The 18,595-nt window shown below is 47.7% G+C and overlaps 1 protein-coding gene across 1 annotated transcript in view; it reads right to left on the bottom strand.

Annotated features, from left to right (window-relative positions):
• Window positions 1-685: 685 nt before the first annotated feature.
• The window catches only part of nxn (nucleoredoxin), a 169,972-nt gene continuing 152,062 nt past the window's right edge, over window positions 686-18,595 (bottom strand). Inside the window, exon 8 of the mRNA XM_063031226.1 lies at window positions 686-1,451. Coding sequence (XP_062887296.1) covers window positions 1,269-1,451 — 183 coding nt within the window. The 3' untranslated portion in view covers window positions 686-1,268. The remainder of the gene's footprint in view (window positions 1,452-18,595) is intronic.

The raw sequence follows: 18,595 nt of genomic DNA, 5'->3' as shown, positions 1-18,595 counted from the left end.
GGAGAGGGGGAGGGGTAGAGGAGAGTGATGAATCTGAGGAGTTTGTTACTATAGACGGCTGTAGAGGCCAAGACAGATGTTATGGGGAGAAGGCAGAAGAATGGGGCAGAGGGGGAAAAGGGGGGGCAGAGGGAGAGGGGAGTGAGGAGAGGGGGTGAGGGAGAGGGGAGTTGGGAAGGGAAAGGGCAAGGGGAGTGGGGAGAGGGTAAGGGGCATGGGGAGGAAGAAAGGGAGAGGAGGAGGGGAGGGGAGAGCAAGAACGAGGAGGAAGGGTAGAGTGAGAGGGAGAGCAAGGGAGAGGGAAGGAGGAGAAGAGGAGGGAGAGGGAGGAGACAGATAGTGATACAAGGAAGGAGAGTGATAAAGAAACCAAATTACATAGACTTCCAAACAGCAGACAAGGGTAGTGAGAAATTAGAGAAAGATTATATTCCATAAAGTGTGGTGAAGGGACAGATGATCTTAAATAGGAGAGAGATACAAAGACCCAGGAAGATACCAAAGAAAACGCAGGCCACCTGGAGGGACTGAGAGAAGTCCAAGGCTGCGATGGGATAAGTTAGGGTCAGTGGCAGTTCAGCTGCCCTCTCCAGCTCCTCACAACAGCATCTGCATATGAAAGCTGCTGTGGTATAAACGACTCTGGCGGAAGCCATGTTGCCTGCTGAAAGCCAGACGCGCAGGAAATAAATCACAGCTGCTTTCAATGTGACTGCTGCCATGTTTATTGGGCTGAACTTGCAAATAATTTAAAACATCATAACAGGACCAGATTACAGAAAAAAATGGGGAATATAAAAACTAAAGTGGCATAAAATCCAGCCTTTAATACACCGACTGATGGGAGCCTCTTCTGAAGAACCTGAGGCAGTCAATTGTTTGAGAGAGCAGATTTGCTGAGGTTGGTCTAGGTTTCGAGGATGGAGCTTGCACTGGTTGGTGGAGAGGTGTGTGGAATTTTCAGCCGCTTGCTTCTGTTGCGATAACTGTTTCCAGCTTCAGAAGGGAGAAGGCGAGGCCCAAGCCCTGGTTAACTCGGACTTCCACGGACTATTGGTGCTGCTGGTGGAACGGAGGTCAGACTACCTTCACACCAGGACCTGGTAAAGCAGAGACAGGAGATGCCAGCAGCTTCCAATACAGCTGTGCCTACGACCACAATGTTAAAACGAGTAGAAATTCGAGAGTTAGAAAGACCATTTTTTTAATTGTTTTTTTTAAAGGTTTAAATAGAACAGGAACCAGGCGAGAGTATGAAACATTCTCCTTCAGATGGGTTCGGGTTTTAGTTTTTCCATCAGGAACGCCCTCACAAACTCCTCCACAATGACCGGCGTGATCTCCTCCACATCTTTCACGTACTTTGCTCTCTGCGACATGTCCAGGATGGTGAGCAGTGGCGCAGATTCTGGGAGGTTGGTGAAGTCCCGCAGCGATTCCGTCATGTCGTCCTGCAAGAGGGTGAGGAGCAGTTAGTCATCAGAGCGGCACGGTTTTGGACTTTAGCCAGGGTCAAAGTCACACTTCAAATTAAGGAAGAGCTACTGATAGACAGAATGCAGAGTGCAGAACCCGCCAACACCAATGGCATCGCTATGGAGAATGGAAACAAGCCCTTCAGCTCAGCTCTCATGCACCAGTCCTCATCGATGGGTGAAAGGTGCAAAGCTTCAAGTTGCTGGGCATCAACATCTCTGAGAATCTATCTTGAACCCAACAGATTGACAATCAGGAAGGCAGCACATCAGCATTTCTACTTCATTAGGAGTTCGAGGAGATTCAAACAACAAAAGACCGTAGCAATGTTTTATAGAGCATCCTGACCAGCCTGCTGTGGAGCCTCCAATGCACAAAACAACAAACTTCATGACATACAATACTGTGTAAAGGTCGTAGGTAAATATATATAGCGATGGTACCTAAGACTTTTGCACAGTAGTGTCAACATGGAGTGGAGAGCGAGTTTGTAAATCTGGCTGGATCAAATGATGCTGGGTGGAGTGCAGTGGGAGGGGTGCGGGACAGGTGGCAGAGAAGGAGTGCCGGGGTGGGTGTGGCGTGGATGCAGACACACCCAGTCCTGAGACACCAGGCAAGGTCATTTGGTTCCAAACAATTGGTTTATTGATCATTACAGAATGTCTCTCTGGTGCTTCCTTCTCCCTTCCCCTTTTCCCAACCATGATTCCCCTCTCCCTGCCTCCTTCCCACACTCAGTCCACAATAGAGACCCATATCAGAATCAGGTTTATTATCACTCACGTTTCATGAAATATATTTTTTTATTGCGGTAGTACAGTGCAAAACATAAAATTACTACAGTACTGTACAAAAGTGTTAGGCACCCTCGCTACTAAGACTTCTGAATGTCCGTGACAATAAACCTGATTCTGATGGGAAGAGGCTGCAGACCCAGCCAGCTCCCCCAGAGGCAGAACCCTCCCCACCACTGAGGGTGTCCTCAAGAGGCAGTGCCTCAAGAAGGCAGTCCATCATTAAGGCTCCTCACCACCTTGTCTCATTACTACCGTGCAGCAGGAGGTACAGCAGCCTGAAGACCCACGCTGAACGTTTTAGCACCAGCTTCTTCTCCACCACCATCAGATTTCTGAACAGTTCACGAACCTGTTTGCACTAGTTACTTCTTCTTCTAACGTACAGCAATATCTTTATGCCCTGCACTGCAGTGGTACCACAAAACAGCAGGTTTCATGGCATGTGTCAGTGATCATAAACTCTCACTCTGATTCTTGTTCCATTGCCCCCCACCCCGCTAACCAACATAAAATGAGAGGCTCAGATAGTCAAAGTCTTTTTCCCAGGGTAGAAATGTCAAATACTAGAGTCCATCGCTTTACGGTGAGAGGGGGTAAGACTGAAAGGTATTACAAAGCACTGAAGAGAAGTTTGGACAGAGAGGACTATGGAGGGCTCTGATCTGGTGCCGGTAGATGGGACTAGGCACAGAGTAGATCAAGGGTTCCCAACCCTTTTTATGCCATGGACCCCTACCATTAAGCAAGGGGTCCGAGGACCCTAGGCTGGGAACCCCTGGACTAGATGGACTAGTGCCTGCAGCACTCCATGACTCGATGTGTTTTCAGAGAACGGGAGGTGCCTGGAAATCACTGCGATTTAGACAGACAGGGAATGGCGGAGTACAGGTTCCAGGTCCATGAAAGTGGAATTGTCTTGGATTGGTATTGCACTCCTTCGCCATTCCGTTCGATGTTCGAATTCATGCTCACCCACATGGATCCTGACTTCCTGGTCAATTCAGTTTCGCTGACGTCGCTGGATCTCCTGGCCTCTTGGCACAATGTTACACACTCTGTTGACCCTCACTGAACCAGGACAGCAGACCCAGGTGTGGGGGGCAGCTACCCTGGGCAAAGGTGGTGGAAAACAGGCTCCCCATTCCTGGGACTCTAGACGACTGGGTCTTTGCACCATTGTAATGAATTGATCTGACTGGACAATTTTTCTCACTGAACCCAGGTACATGTGACAATAATAAACCAATTTACTAATTAACAAAGTTATCCCAAGGGCACAGAAACAGCAGGCAATCAAGGGTTCTGCTGAGCTTTATCTGGGGTTAAATTCATGCCCGAGCGTCCCTGCAGAAGGAACACGGGGTGTCCGCGCTAACAGTGGGGGCATTTCTGCAATATTCATTTATTTGTTTTATATCTCTTATTGACACCAACAGAATCAACAAACTCATTCGTAAGGCCAGTGATGTTGTGGGGATGGAACTGGACTCTCTCACGGTGGTGTCTGAAAAGAGGATGCTGTCTAAGTTGCATGCCATCTTGGTCAATGTCTCCCATCCACTACATAATGTACTGGGTGGGCACAGGAGTACATTCAGCCAGAGACTCATTCCACCGAGATGCAACACAGAGCGTCATAGGAAGTCATTCCTGCCTTTGGCCATCAAACTTTACAACTCCTCCCTTGGAGGGTCAGACACCCTGAGCCAATAGGCTGGTCCTGGACTTATTTCATAATTTACTGGCATAACTTACATATTACTATTTAACTATTTATGGTTCTATTACTATTTATTATTTATGGTGCAACTGTAATGAAAACCAATTTCGCCCGGAATCAATAAAGTTTGACTATGACTATGTAACTCACAGTAAAATTTTAGTCTCGCACTGTACTGCTGCCACAAAACAACAAATTTCATGACCTACTGTATGTCAGTGATGATAAACTTGATTCGGAGTCTGAGAAACGAAAAGAAAAATGGGTTTTAACTGGTAGCAAGCTATTAAATGTATGTAGACATCTGGGAGCTCTGGTTTATGAGGTGCAGGAAATTACATGCAAGCAATTGAGAAGGTAATTGGAATCCTGGCCCTTATTACAAGAATAGGAAGAAAGGCTTAGTTTGCGTTCCAACTGTCAGCAGTACGGGCCAATTCCACGTTGGTCACTAAAGACTCTTACAGATTTCTATAGATACCTAGTGGAGAGCAATCTGCACAGTTTCGTATGGTGTTCCCAATCCATAGGATCAAAAAAGGCTGCAGAACTTCAGAGTCTCAGCCGGCACCATCACGAGCACAACCCTCACCCAGCAACAAGGACAGATTCAAGGCGCAAAGCTGCAAGAAGGCAGATTCCATCATGAAAGACACAAGGAAACCGGCAGATGCTGGAATTCCAAAGCAACACACACCAAGTGCCGGAGGAGAGCTCACGAGGTCAGGCAGCATCTATGGAAAAGAGTGAACAGTCGATGTTTCAGACTGAGACCCTTCTTCAGGACTTGTAAGGAAGGGGAGAAGTCTGAGTAAGAAGGTGGGGGGAGGGGAAGGAGGAGTACAAGGTGGTAGGTGATAGGTGGAACTGGGAGGGGGGAAGGGGGGATGAAGTAAAGAGCCGGGAAGTTGTTTGGTGAAAGTGATAAAGGCCTGGAGAGGGGGAAATCTGATAGGAGAGGACCGGAGACCACAGAAGTGAGGGAAGGGGGAGGAGTACCAGAGGGAGTGCTCACGAGGTCAGGCAGCATCTATGGAAAAGAGTGAACAGTCGATGTTTCGGACTGAGACCCTTCTTCAGGACTTGTAAGGAAGGGGAGAAGTCTGAGTAAGAAGGTGGGGGGAGGGGAAGGAGGAGTACAAGGTGGTAGGTGATAGGTGGAACTGGGAGGGGGGAAGGAGGGATGAAGTAAAGAGCCGGGAAGTTGTTTGGTGAAAGTGATAAAGGCCTGGAGAGGGGGAAATCTGATAGGAGAGGACCGGAGACCACAGAAGTGAGGGAAGGGGGAGGAGTACCAGAGGGAGGTGATGGGCAAGTAAGGTGATAAAGTGAGAGAGAGAAAAATAGGAAAGGGGAGGGGGGGGGCAATTACCGGTAGTTCGAGAAGTCAACATTCATGCCATCAGGTTAGAGACTATCCAGATGGAATATAAGCTGTTGCTCCTCCAACCTTAATCCATTAAGGACCCTCACCACCCAGGACATACCCTCTTCTCATTACTACCATCAGAGAGGAGGTACAGGAGCCTGAAGGCACACACTCAACATTTTAATAACAGCTTTTTCCCCTCCATCAGATTTCTGAACGGTCCATGAACACCACCTCACCATTTTGCTTTTATTTTTGTACGATTTACTGTTTTTTATATTTCTTATTGTAACTTTTTTATGTCTTGCAGTGTACTGCTGCCACAAAACAACAGATTTTGCGACCTTAGTCAGTGATAATAAACCTGATTCGGAGTCTGAGAAACGAAAAGTAAAATGGTTTTTAAAAAGTAGCAAGCTATTAAATATATGTAGACATCTGGGAGCTCTGGTTTATGAGGTGCAGGAAATAACATGCAAGCAATTGAGAAGGTAATTGGAATCCTGGCCCTTATTACAAGAGGGCGGGGACACAGAAAGAAGAAAGGCTTAGTATGCGTTCCAACTGTCCTGCAGGAAGGGCCAATATTCCATGCTGGTCAGTAAAAGACTCTTACAGATTTCTACTGATACCTAGTGGATAGCAATCTGACTGGCTGCATCACAGACTGGTGTGGAGGCTCCAAGGCACAGGATTGAAACAAAAGGCTGCAGACTCAGCAAGCTCCCCTCACGGGCACTACCCTCCCCACCACTGAGGGCATCTTCGAGAGACAGTACCTCAAGATGGCAGCATCTATCACCAAGGATCATCCCCACCCAGGACGTGCCCCCTTCTCATGACCACCATTAGGGAGGAGGTACAGGAGCCTGAAGTCACACACTCGATGTTTTAAGAACAGCTTTTTCCACTTCATCATCAGGTTTCTGAACGGTCCATGAATTTGTGAACACTATCTCGCTATCTTTTTGCACTTTTTTTATATGCTCTTATTGTAATTTAAAGCACATTTGCTGTATTGCTCTGTACTGCTGTTGCTAAACAACACATTTCACAATATACGTCAGTGATAATAGACTCGACTGTGTTTTGGATAAGGGTGTGAATCCCTCAGAGGGGTGTGGATGCTTGGACACTGAGGCTGTCATTCATTAGGACATTTTGGAGAACATGGGCTGAGGGGACTGGAAGGGAAAGTGAGGTCCAAGTATGGTCCAGGGTCTTAATGGTCTAGTATTTCCTTCACAGGAAATCGGCAGTGTCAGCCCGGTGCTGAGATAGTGAATGGGGAGGGGGAGAAGGGAGAGGTGTCAGCTGTCTCACTCTCCCAAGGAGGGTAGAAAGACAACGTACTGCAAGTTATCATGGGGTGCCTTAGGGATCTTTCAACACACCAGCAGATTTGGAATCATGGCTGAGGCTGTGTGGGTTCAGGAATCAATCCAAGACCAAAAATAAATGCCTGCATCTGAGAATGTTTAAGCTTTAATACTTCCAATTTCGGAGAGCTACAACATTCTGATTCCAACCTCACTTTGATTGTGTAATGTAAAATAACCGCAAATCCACTGCCTGGTTCTCTGAAATTATATATACACATGAAATGAATGGAACATCTCCCAGTAATCAACATCAGGTCATACTTTTCAATAAAGCTGCTGTGTTGAACCCTGGGAGCTGGGAGTCGATGTTCTGAATCAGAAGCTGACTGTACAATCAATGTATGTATGTAAGCTATCTTATATTCGGCGGGAGGAGAGAGAGCAGCACGCCGCGCGTGTGCAGCCCTCCGATGAAAAATGATATCGTATCCGTTAAATAGGGGCCGTGGACAATTCTGATTTGATGGAGATGGACGTGAAAGCACAGAGGAACATCTGGAAAAATTTCTGAAACACTCGTTCGCTGCTGTCGTTACTGCACAGTCCGGAATCTTTCGGAGGGAAGGCCTCAAAATCCCCGGCCTTGCTGGCTTTTGGTGACCGAGAAGGAGGTTGAATCGTTCAGATAGAGATGGCGCTCAGTACTCGGTGTCGGTGAGCTGATTCGGAGGCTCGAAGTTTTCGGATGACTCAGTGTCGGACCGTGGTCGGGTATGGCAGGGAGAGTTTTTCTTCCTTCTCTTCGTCTGCGTGAGATGTGGGACATTTGAGAGACTTTGAACTTTTACTGTGCTCATGGACTTCTTCAGCAAGTTATGGTATTGTTGCACTGTTGTAACTATATGTTATAATTATGTGGTTTTGTCAGTTTTTTCAGTCTTGGTCTGTCCTGTGTTTCGTGATATCACACCGGAGGAAATATCATATCATTTCTTAATGCATGTATTACTAAATGACAATAGAAGGGGACTGCGTGTCTTCATAATCTAATCTAATGTGTTTATATTTATTGTGTTCTTTATCTTATTACGTGTTTCTTTTGTGCTGCATCCAATCTTGAGGAACAATTATTGTGTTCTCCTTTACACCTGTGTACGGGAAATGACATTAAACAACCTTGAATCTTGAACAGGATTCAGAAGGAGCGACGAGCAGATGGTAACATGGCGGCACCCCTCGCCCCTTCAATGGTGGCTCAGTGTGTGGAACGACTATCTAACCACAACAGATTGTGGGAACTGCTGAGAGAATCATCGGGGTCTCCCTCTCCCCGCACGCCCCTCCGATCCAGGGCATACACCAAAAGTTCTGCGTTGAGAGTGCTCAGCATTGTCAGGGGCCCCTCCTACCCATCCCACCTCCTACCGTCAGGCAGAAGGCAGCTCAGTATAAGAACAAGGACTGTGAGGCTGGGCAACAGCTTCTTCCCCCAGGGTGTGAGACTTCCAAGCACCCTGCTACCCCTCAGTTCACATTATTTATGACAGCGCCGTTAACACTAACACTGTTGTATATTTAACTGTATGGTGTATCTGCACTTTATATCAACTTGTACATCTACAGAGTACTTTTGTTGATCTGTTAATATTATTCTACGTGCACTGTGTTTTGCACCTCAGTTCCTGAGGAATGTTGTTTCGTTTAGCTGTGTACACATGCACGGATGAATGACAATAACCTTGAACCCTATCATTGAGACAGAGGGCTCTGGGTTCGACCCCCACTCCAGACACTCAGATATTAAAATTTCCATGGGACAAAGGGAATTAGGCACTGAGGAACTTCCGCCTATCGCCAACAGAGCTACATCCACCAGCTCGGATGACTGCGACTGATCTCACGTCGTGGCTGTGAAGAAAGGCTCCGGATAACTCCTTAACACAGTGACAACAATTTGTCTTGTCCAACAGAGGTAGATTCTCTGCCTGTCTTCGCTTTGCTGTTTGGAAGACCTCACCGTGTACAATGTGGCTGCTGTCTTTCCCACCCCAGTGACAGCAGTTTATAAGATTATGGGAGGTAATGATTAGGGCAGACAGTCAGAGTCATTCTCCCAGGCTACAAATGTTAACTACTATGGGACACGTGTTTAAGGAGAATGGGGGGGAAGTTTAAAGGAGGTGTGTGGATAAGTGTTTTTTTTAACATGGAGAGTGGTGGGTGCCTGCAACCGACTAGACTGACGAGGGTGGCGGTGATGGAAGCAGATACGATTGTGGTGTTTAAGAGACATTTACATCTACACATGAAGATGCAGGGAATGGACGCGTTTGGATTCTGTATTCACTGGAGTTCAGAAGAATGAGGGGGATCTCATTGAAACCTATTGAATATTGAAAGTTCGAGGTCGAGTGGACGTGGAAAGGGTGTTTCCTATAGTGGGAGAGTCTAGGACCAGAGAACGTAGCCTCGGGATACAAGGACGTCTCCTTAGGACAGAGATGAGGAGGTATTTCTTTAGCCAGATGATGGTGAATCTGTGAAATCCATTGCCACAGACGGCTGTGGAGGCCAAGTCACTGGGTATATTTAAAGGGGAGGTTGACAAGTTCTGATTAGTCAGGGCGTTAAAGGTCACAGACACGGGGTTGAGCGAGAAAATAAATCAGCCATGATGGAATGGTGGAGCAGACTCAATGGGTCAAATAGCCTAATTCTGCTCCCATGTCTATGGCCACTGCAAGGTCACCATGAAGGTTAGAACTTAGGGCCCACAACCCTGCAAGTGAGAGGATTTCAAAGAGCCCGCAGCTCCGTGCCTGCGGAAATGGAAGCGGATCTCGTCCTTGCCTGACCCGGGAGTTACTTGATCTCATCATCTGGTTGAAAGCAAGAGGGCTGGGCGGGAGCCATCCGTCATCCTGACAGATCCACACAAAGGGAAGCAATCTGAGACGAGGAACGAGAGGAGCTGGGCAATACATTAATTCACCGCCACACGAGCAACCTACAGCAGCGGGAAAGGCACAGAGCACAGCAGGGATGCCTCATAAACGGAGAACCCAGAGTCTGATCCCAATGCTAATAATCGGCAATTAGCCTGGCACAGGATGTACTTAATGCAACATAGCCCGCAGTGGGTTATCACTCGCTACATCCATCACAGCCACAGCTCGTTTCCAGCCTCAATCTCTGTTCTCAACGTTTACGACAGTCTCCAAGCTAGGGACAGAGCAACCCAGCTAATGTCACCCAGAGGGTGATGAATCTGTGGAATTCTTTGCCACAGACGGCTGCGGAGGCAGAATCGTTTGTTGATTTTTTAAAAAATTATTTTATTTAGCGATACAGCAAGGTAACAGGCCCTACCGGCCCAATGAGCCTGCTCCGCCCAAGTAGAACCATGTGACCAATTAACCCACTAACCCGTACGTCTTTCGGACGTGCGAGGAAACCCCAGCGCTCGGAGGAAACACACGCAGTCACGGGGAGGATGCACGAAATGGAGAATTGAACTCAGGTCGCTGGAACTCTAAAGCGTTATGCTACCCACCGCACATCTGTGCCGCCCCACACCCTTACTGTGGTCATTGTTGTTCCTTTTCGTGCCTTGTGGCGCATCGGGCGGCATTTATGCCCTTTCCGTAGCTTTGACTGTTTTTTTTTGATGAGGCTAAGTTGCTAGCCAGATGCCGAGCCCAGCATGGACGGAAAGCGCGCAGGGAGCCGGCTGGATTTGAACTCGGGACCTTTCGCCTCGAAGTCCAGTGCTGATGCCACTACCCCACCGGCCGGCTACCCACTGTGATTAGTAAGGTGTCAAAGGTTACGGGGCGAAGGCGAGAGAATAGAGCTCAGACAGAATCAACCGTGATCAAAGGGGCCAAGCAGAATCTATTACCCAAATGGCTCAATTCTGCTCGTGAGTCTTACGGTAACCCGAACTGTCCACAGATTGGGACTGAACAACAGTGCATGGGAAAGGCTCGCAGGAACAGTGGTGACGGGAGAGCGGGCAGGCACGGGAAGAGCATTCTCACTGACCCAGTGAGGGAGAGAGTCTGCTCGGCGCCACCCAGCCCCCCGACTGTTGCGGCGTGGGAGACGGCGGAGATACAAGACATGGGGAGGTGTCCTCTTCCCACAGGGCAGAAATAGCCTGCAGCTCCATAGCACCAGGCAACTCCCCGCTGGTCTTTCAAACGCTCGCCTGTACGTACAGGGTGTCTGTAAGTCGGGCGTTTGTGACCCGGGGTGAGCTCAGTACAGTGCAGGAGCAGGCCTTTCAGTCTGCTCTGTCCCTGCTGACCATCAGGTATCCACTTGCACTAATCCCACTTACCAGCAAATAGCCCGCAGACAGCGCACGTTAACAACTTAAGCGCCTCTTCAGATTCTAGTTAAAAGATTTTCTACCTCCACCACCCCTCAGGTAATGACTTCCAGATACCAAACACCCTCTAAGTGAAGTGTTTCTTCTTCAGATCCTCTCTAAATCTCTTACACCTCACCTTAAACCTTCGCCTTTGCTCTCAAACATTTTGTTTTACTATCTCCCCTTTCTATTTGGCGGGATGGAGATACGTCTCTACCAAAGGAGGTGTAAAGCGCTCCTTCCCTCTGCTCGCCTGCAGGTCCCACTTGAGCAAAGTGCAGCCCCAACTTAGCCCTCCCCCCGCCCCCACACTGAACCCATGGGAGCAGGTGGTGGATGGTTGTACAAGCAACTAGTGCATATCCCAAGTCCTGGTATGTGACCACTGACACCAGGCAGACAATCTCTGAAGAGTATTGATAATGGCTGGGGTCACCCGTCTTGTAAAGTCACTGCTCAGAAGAAGGCAATGGCAAACCACTTCTGTAGAAAAATTTGCCAAGAGCAATCATGGTCATGGAACGAACATCATTGGTTATGTCACACGACATGGCACATAAAGATGATGTCATATGACATGGCACATAATGATGATACCATACGGCACAACATATAATGATGATGATGATTCTATCTATGCCTCAACACTAAACTCTCAATTCTTCATGGAATAGAGAACAGTATAGAACAGCCCAGGCCCTTCAGCCCACAATGTTGTACTGACCTATATAAACCTACTTCACAATCAATGTAATCTTTCCGTCCTACACAGCCCATAACCCTCCATTTTCCTTACATCCATGTGCCTATCTAAGAGTCTCTTAAATGCCCCTATTGTATCAGCCTCTACCACCACCCATGGCGATGTGCTCCTGGCACCTATCACTCTCTGTGTAAAACACCTACCCGTTGACGTCTCCTATACTTGCCTGCACTCACTTTAAATGGATGTCCTCTGGTATTAGTCATTGCTGCCTGGGAAGGTGCTGGCTGTCGTCTCTACCTTGGCCAATCTTGCAACATTTACTGGCCTTGTTTCTAAGTACCTCCAGTGATCTCGCATCCATAATCCTCCAGGAAGAGGGAGTTTCAGGGTTCTGATTACAAATGAGTCTTTGTGGTTCCATCAGCAAAGGGGCAATGACGTACAGAAAGGAGGCCATTTAGGACCATGGACTGTGATGTTGAGATGGCAGGAAGGGTCTGCTGCCAACCCCGGAGAGCTAAGAGAGGGGCAGGGGAGGGGACTTCTAAGAATTTATTTCTTGAGATAAAGCACACAGTAGGCCGATCTGGCCTTCGAGCCGCGCTGCCCAGCAATCCCATAACTTAATCCTAGCCTAACCACAGGACAATCTACAATGACCAATTAACCTACTAATTGGTACATCTTTGGACTGTGGGAGGAAACCAGAGCACCTGGAGGAAACCAACATGGTCACGGGGAAAATGTACAAACTCCTTGCATGCAGTGGTGGGAATTGAACCCAGATCGCCTGTACTGTAAAGCACTGTGCTGAGCACAATGCTACCGTGCTGCCTCGAGGGATCCTTTCACTCCAAAGACTTGAGCACCTAATCTAGGGTGGTGAGGAGATATGGTATGCCACCAAGGACTTACAAATTTCGACAGATGCGTGGTGGAGAGCATTCTGACTGGTTGAGTGGTATCACAACACAACCTTGCACTCAATGTTGGTAAGATCAGGAACTGATTGCCCCTACTGTGTAGGTGAGTGGCAGGGCCTGGAGTGGGGGGGGGGGGAAATGGAGGAACCTCATGGGGGCTGGAATAGGTTACAGGAAAATGTAGCATAATCAGAACAGGCAAATGGCTTTCTCTATAGTACGGAAACATGGAAGGACTTGGTGCCTTTTCCCAAGGGAGGTTCGAAGCTGCCTGCAACACACACAAAATGCTGGAGGAACTCAGCAGGTCGGGCAGCATCAATGGAGAGGAATAAACAGCCAACTTCTTGGCTCAGACCCTTCACCAAGACATTGTAACTCTTGACCGTTGCCCACAGATTGCCTGCGGCCATTGGCGTCCCCCGAGCTGTCTCAGTAGGCCCAGACTAATCCTCACTGCACCCCCCTCCACCAGCAGCACCACTCCCTGCAAGCTGAGCAGAGGAAGAATTAAAACCAGTTGTCGAAAGAGCTCCTGGCTGAAATTTAAGTCTGCAATCACATCTCAGGAGCTCCAGAAAATTCATCTGGGCTTCCTTCCATTGGAATATTCTCAAACGCTGGATACCCCGAGTATATTCAAACCATCCCGTTACACTGACAGCTCATCACTAAATTAGATTATAGACTGCGCTCACTGTAGCCATGGGAAGAATATAAGAAACAGCAGAGGGAAAGGCAAACCTTTCAGCAATTCCATGATGCCCTGGCTCCATCTTTCCCTCGTCTACTTCCCCGTCTGGTCACTGGATCCCTCAATTCCACTGGGGCTCAACAATCCGTCTGCCCCAGTCTCAGAGAGAGAGATTCCACTGTTTCCGGTAGAATAGTACAACACAGTAACGATCTTTTGGCCCGCAAAGTTACAGTAAATTTACTGTCCAAGTACGTATATGTCACCATTTACAACCTTGAAATTCATTTTCTTGCGGGCATTCACAGGAAAATGAAGAACTACACCAGAATGTTCGAAAAACCATACATAAACAACGACTGACAAACATCCAATGTATAAGAGCAGACAAATGCTGTAAATAATACCAAGGGCACAAACACGAGGAAATCTGCAGATGCTGGAATTTCAAGCATCACACATAAAAGTTGCTGGTGAACTCAGCAGGCCAGGCAGCATCTGTAGGAAGAGGTACAGTCGACGTTTCGGGCCGAGACCCTTCGTCAGGACTAACTGAAGGAAGAGCTAGTAAGAGATTTGAAAGTGGGAGGGGGAGAGGGAGATCCAAAATGATAGGAGAAGACAGGAGGGGGAGGGATGGAGCCAAGAGCTGGACAGGTGATTGGCAAAAGGGATATGGGAGGATCATGGGACAGGAGACCCAGGGAGAAGGAAAAGGAGGGGGGAACCCAGAGGATGGGCAAGGGGTATAGTCAGAGGGACAGAGGGAGAAAAAGGAGAGAGAAAAAGAATGTGTGTATATAAATAACGGATAGGGTACGAGGGGGAGGTGGGGCATTAGCAGAAGTTTGAGAAATCAGTGAAGGCGTGAGCTATGGTGTCCTTAACGCAAGCCTGTAGGTTGTGGAATCCCGTCCACAATGTTGTGCTCACCTGAGGCTTCTTTCCCCCCCACTGAGATAGGGTGAGACTAGAACCAGAGGTCGCAGGTTAAGGGTGAAAGGTGACAAGTTTAAGAGGGAACTTCTTAGAGGGTGGTATGAGCTGCCAGTGGAACTGGTGGATGTGAGTTGGACTGCATCATCCATGGGAAGTTCAGAAGGTACATGGATGGCAGGGGTATGGAGGGTCCAATATGGGTTAATGAGACAAGGCAGAATAACAGTTCAGTACGGACGAGACGTCTGTGCTGTAGTGCTCTATGACCTGTTAGCATACTCTACAATCAATATAACCCTTCCCCCTACACAGCCCATAACCCACCGTTTTTCTTTTGTCTGTGTGCCAGTCTAACAGTTTCCTAAATGTCCCTGCTGGATCCATCTCCACTACCACCCACGGCAGTGCGTTCTACACACCCACCATTCTGTGTATAAAAGAACTACTTCCCACATCTCCCTTAACTTCCCTCCACTCACCCTCAAGGGATGGCCACTGCTGCCCTGGGAAAAAGGCGACGGCTGTCCGCTCTCGCTATGCCCGAACAGCTTACGTATCTCTACTGAGTTGCTGCTCATCCTCCTTCAGTCCAAAGGGAAAGCCCTAGGTCACCCAACCATTTCACACAGGAGACCATGGAGGGATAGTGTCCAGGGCACCACATTATACTGCCAGCAATCCAGGTTCAACTCCTGCTGCTCTCTATATTCTCCCGGTGACTGCAAGGGGATTCCTCCAGAAGCTCTGGTTTCCTCCCATATTCCAAAGACGTACAGATTAGTGAGGGTTAGTTAGTTGGGGGCATGCTATGTTGGCAATGGAATCATGGTGACACCTGGGGGCTGTGCCCAGCCATATTTAGACTGTTGGTCATTGAAGCAAACAATGCATTTTAATGTACGTTTTGGTGTGCATGTGACAAATTGTGCTATCTCTTTATGTAATCTTCTTACATCCCTGTGCCTCCCTAAGACTATTAAATGTTCCAGTTTGTATCAGCCTCTACTCACACCGCCAGCAGTGCATTCCAGACACCTAGAACTTTCTGTGTGAAAAAACACACCTTTGACATCTGTTCTATTTTCCCCCACTCACCTTAAAAGGATGTCCTTTGGTATTAGTCATTACCGCCCTGGGAAAAAGCTTCCAACTGTGCAATCTATCAATGTCTCTTGTCATCTTGTACATCCCCATAAGTCGCCTCTCATCCTCCTTCACTTCAAAGAGAAAAAGCCCTTGTTTGCTCAACGTTTCTTCATAAAACAGCTCTCTAATCCAGGCAGCATCCTGGTAACTCTCCTCTGCACCTTCCCTAAAGCTTCCACATCCTTCCGATACTGAGGTGACCTGGACAGAACGCAACTGATCCACAAGAGATTTTGCCTCATCTCAATCCCAAATGAACTCTGACCAAGGGTAGGAGTGGGAGTGATGTGAATCTGATGGGTCACTCAACCATTTATCAATCACAGACCACATTTCTTCCACAACTGAGGCTCTTGAGATAACAGGAGAGTTTGGACAGGCTAAGACTTCGTTCTCTAAAGTGTAGGAAAATGAAGGGAGGCCACATTGAGCTGTATAAAATCATGGTGGGGGGGGCACAGATAGGGTAGAAATACATACAATCTATTTTTTCCTGAGAAAGGGAACTCTCTTCCCCTAGTAGTGTCACCTGTCTCCTGGCAGAATGCACTCAATGGACCGAATGGCCTCACTCTGCTCCTGTCTTATGGGTACGCAGTGAAGTGGGACTCACCGAAAGGTGGTCACTTGCCTGAGAAAGTGCTCAGATGCCAACCACTGAATGTCTGGTCAACATCTGCACGGCTGTACTCACTGACAGATCAAAGGTCATTTTTTAAAAATTGTACCAAAAACAAAAATCAAAGGTCCACTTCTATCAGCTGAGAGGGATCCAGTCACATTCAAAGTTCAAAGTAAATTTATTATCGAAGTACATATATGTCGGGCCAGCTGGTGGCACAATGACATCAGCGCCGGACTCTGGAACGGAGGTTCCCCGGTTCGAACCCAGCCGGGTCCGTTCCTGAGTACGCTTTCCCTCTGTGCCGGGTTGAGTGTCAAGATCGCAACTCGACCTCGTAAAATAAAAAAAGGGAAAAATACTGCGAAACACAGTCTCTCTCTCTCTCTCGCTCCGCGCTCTGTAAAGACATGAAAAAGACATCGTCCCACCAACATGGCACACACACGCACGCAGACACACAGACGTGCACAAATACGCAAAAAAAGTACATATATGTCGCCATATACAACCCTGAGATTCATTTTCTTGTGGGCATTCACAGTAAATACAAAGAAACACCAGAGGATCAGAGACAAACCACACACAACAAAGACGGACAAAGAACCAGAGTGCAAAAGACAACAAACTCTGCAAACACAAAGAGAGAGAGAGAAAAAACAAAGTAATAATAATAAATAAATAACTGACAAATAGCGAGAACACGAGTTGAAGAGTCCTTGAAGTTTAACATCAAAGTACGTGTATGTCACCATACACCATTCTGAGGTTCAATTTCTTGCAGGCATTCACAGTAGATACAAAGAACACAATAGAATCAATGAAAAACTACACGCATATGATGGACAAGTGCCCAATGTGGAAAAGGACACAAACTGTGCAAATACAAATGAATAAATAATGGAAACGCAGGCACGTCAGTACCCAGACTGGACAGTGCTCTGGTCAGTGCCTGTTCTCCATGTTAGGGGCAGCTGAAGCTAAAACCAGGCTGTAGGTATGAAAAGCACTAGGCTTTTAGCTTTAGAGATGGAGAGACGTCTACGGAACAGAGTGATACAGCCACTGCCTGAGGGTGGCCAGGAGCGAGCGCTGGGTGTGACAGTAAGCCCACCGTGAGTGGCACACTGCTGAGTAGGCGGGCAGGCACCAGGAAAGCCAAACCAGTAGCCCACCAACACCAGAGGCTGCGATGGCTGCAGGTCTTTCCCAGGGGAGCTGCCCACTTACAACCGAGACCACTCAAGCAGTTAAGAGAAGACAGACATGCTTGAAATGGTGATTAGAAGTAAACATGTTCATAATGTGCGTACGTTACCGAGTAACGGAACTTGAGACTGACATGACAGGAAACAGGGACAAACTTCATCAGCAGTCACACAGCAATATCTATGTAAATCTTCAGAAAGCCACAATAATAAACACCAATGAAATAGTCTGAAAGTTCCCAGCAATTGAGAAATGAGTGTACTTGGCTTTGCCTGTACCTCAGATTTTACCAGCTTGAGCTAAGATTAAAAAAAATGAAGTAATAAATAATACCCCAATTAATCCTAACCAAACTATGAGACAATCTGCAATGACCAATTAACCTACCGGTACATCTTTGGACTGTGGGAGGAAACTGGAGAACCCGGGGAAAACCCAAGCATTCCACACAGAGGACAGACAGAAACTCCTTAAACAGGACGCCGGGATTGAACTCTAAACTCAAGACACCCTGTAATAGTGTCACACTAACCGCTACACCACTGTGGCACCCTATACTACCCTGAGATTCATTTTCTTGCAGGCATTCAGAGTAGAACAAAGAAATAAAACGGAATCAATTGAAAACTGCACACAAACGACCAGTGACAAGCAACCAATGTGCAAAAGAAGACAGTATTTGCAAACAGAATAAATAAATAATACCGAGAACGTGAGTAGCAGAGTCGTGCGAAGTGAGTCTGTAGGTTGTGGAATCAGTGTTGAGGTGAGTGGCGTTATCCACCTCATTCCCCCATCCAACATGGCTGCTTGGCTTTACGGAGGATCGTTAGCTTCTAACATTGCACCTAGACGGTCAGCACAGAATCTGCTTCTAGTTAGTGTCGACTGTGTTCTCATGTTAAGGGAATGCTTCTAATTAACGCACAAAGGCTTCGGGCTCTCTCTGTGCTGCAGGGAGGGGGAAAAACAGATACTTGCGCCTGGCAAGCGTCACTGCCCCCCCCCCCGCCAGATACGCTGACTGCTCCGCCCTGGCATTAATGCACATCGGATGGAAGATTTGTACACCCGACTAAAACCCCCTTCTCTCACAGTGGCCTGTCACAAAGCCAAACACTTAATTTTCCCCCTCGCCAATGCACACTTCTCAGCAGGTATCTGAGCTCACAAATGATCTAATGGGTGTGATATCCGCTGGCGTCAACAGTAGCCTGAGTTACAATCCTAACGGAGCCAAGAATGATTCCCTCTCTCCCTTTCATCTGGAAGGTATGCACTGACCCTGGTGAAT

This window comes from Mobula hypostoma, chromosome 23 (assembly GCF_963921235.1).
Source record: "Mobula hypostoma chromosome 23, sMobHyp1.1, whole genome shotgun sequence".
In the NCBI taxonomy this organism is placed as follows: domain Eukaryota; kingdom Metazoa; phylum Chordata; class Chondrichthyes; order Myliobatiformes; family Myliobatidae; genus Mobula; species Mobula hypostoma.
The sequence above is the reverse complement of the archived record's forward strand: the minus strand, read 5'-3'. Positions and strand labels throughout refer to the sequence as shown.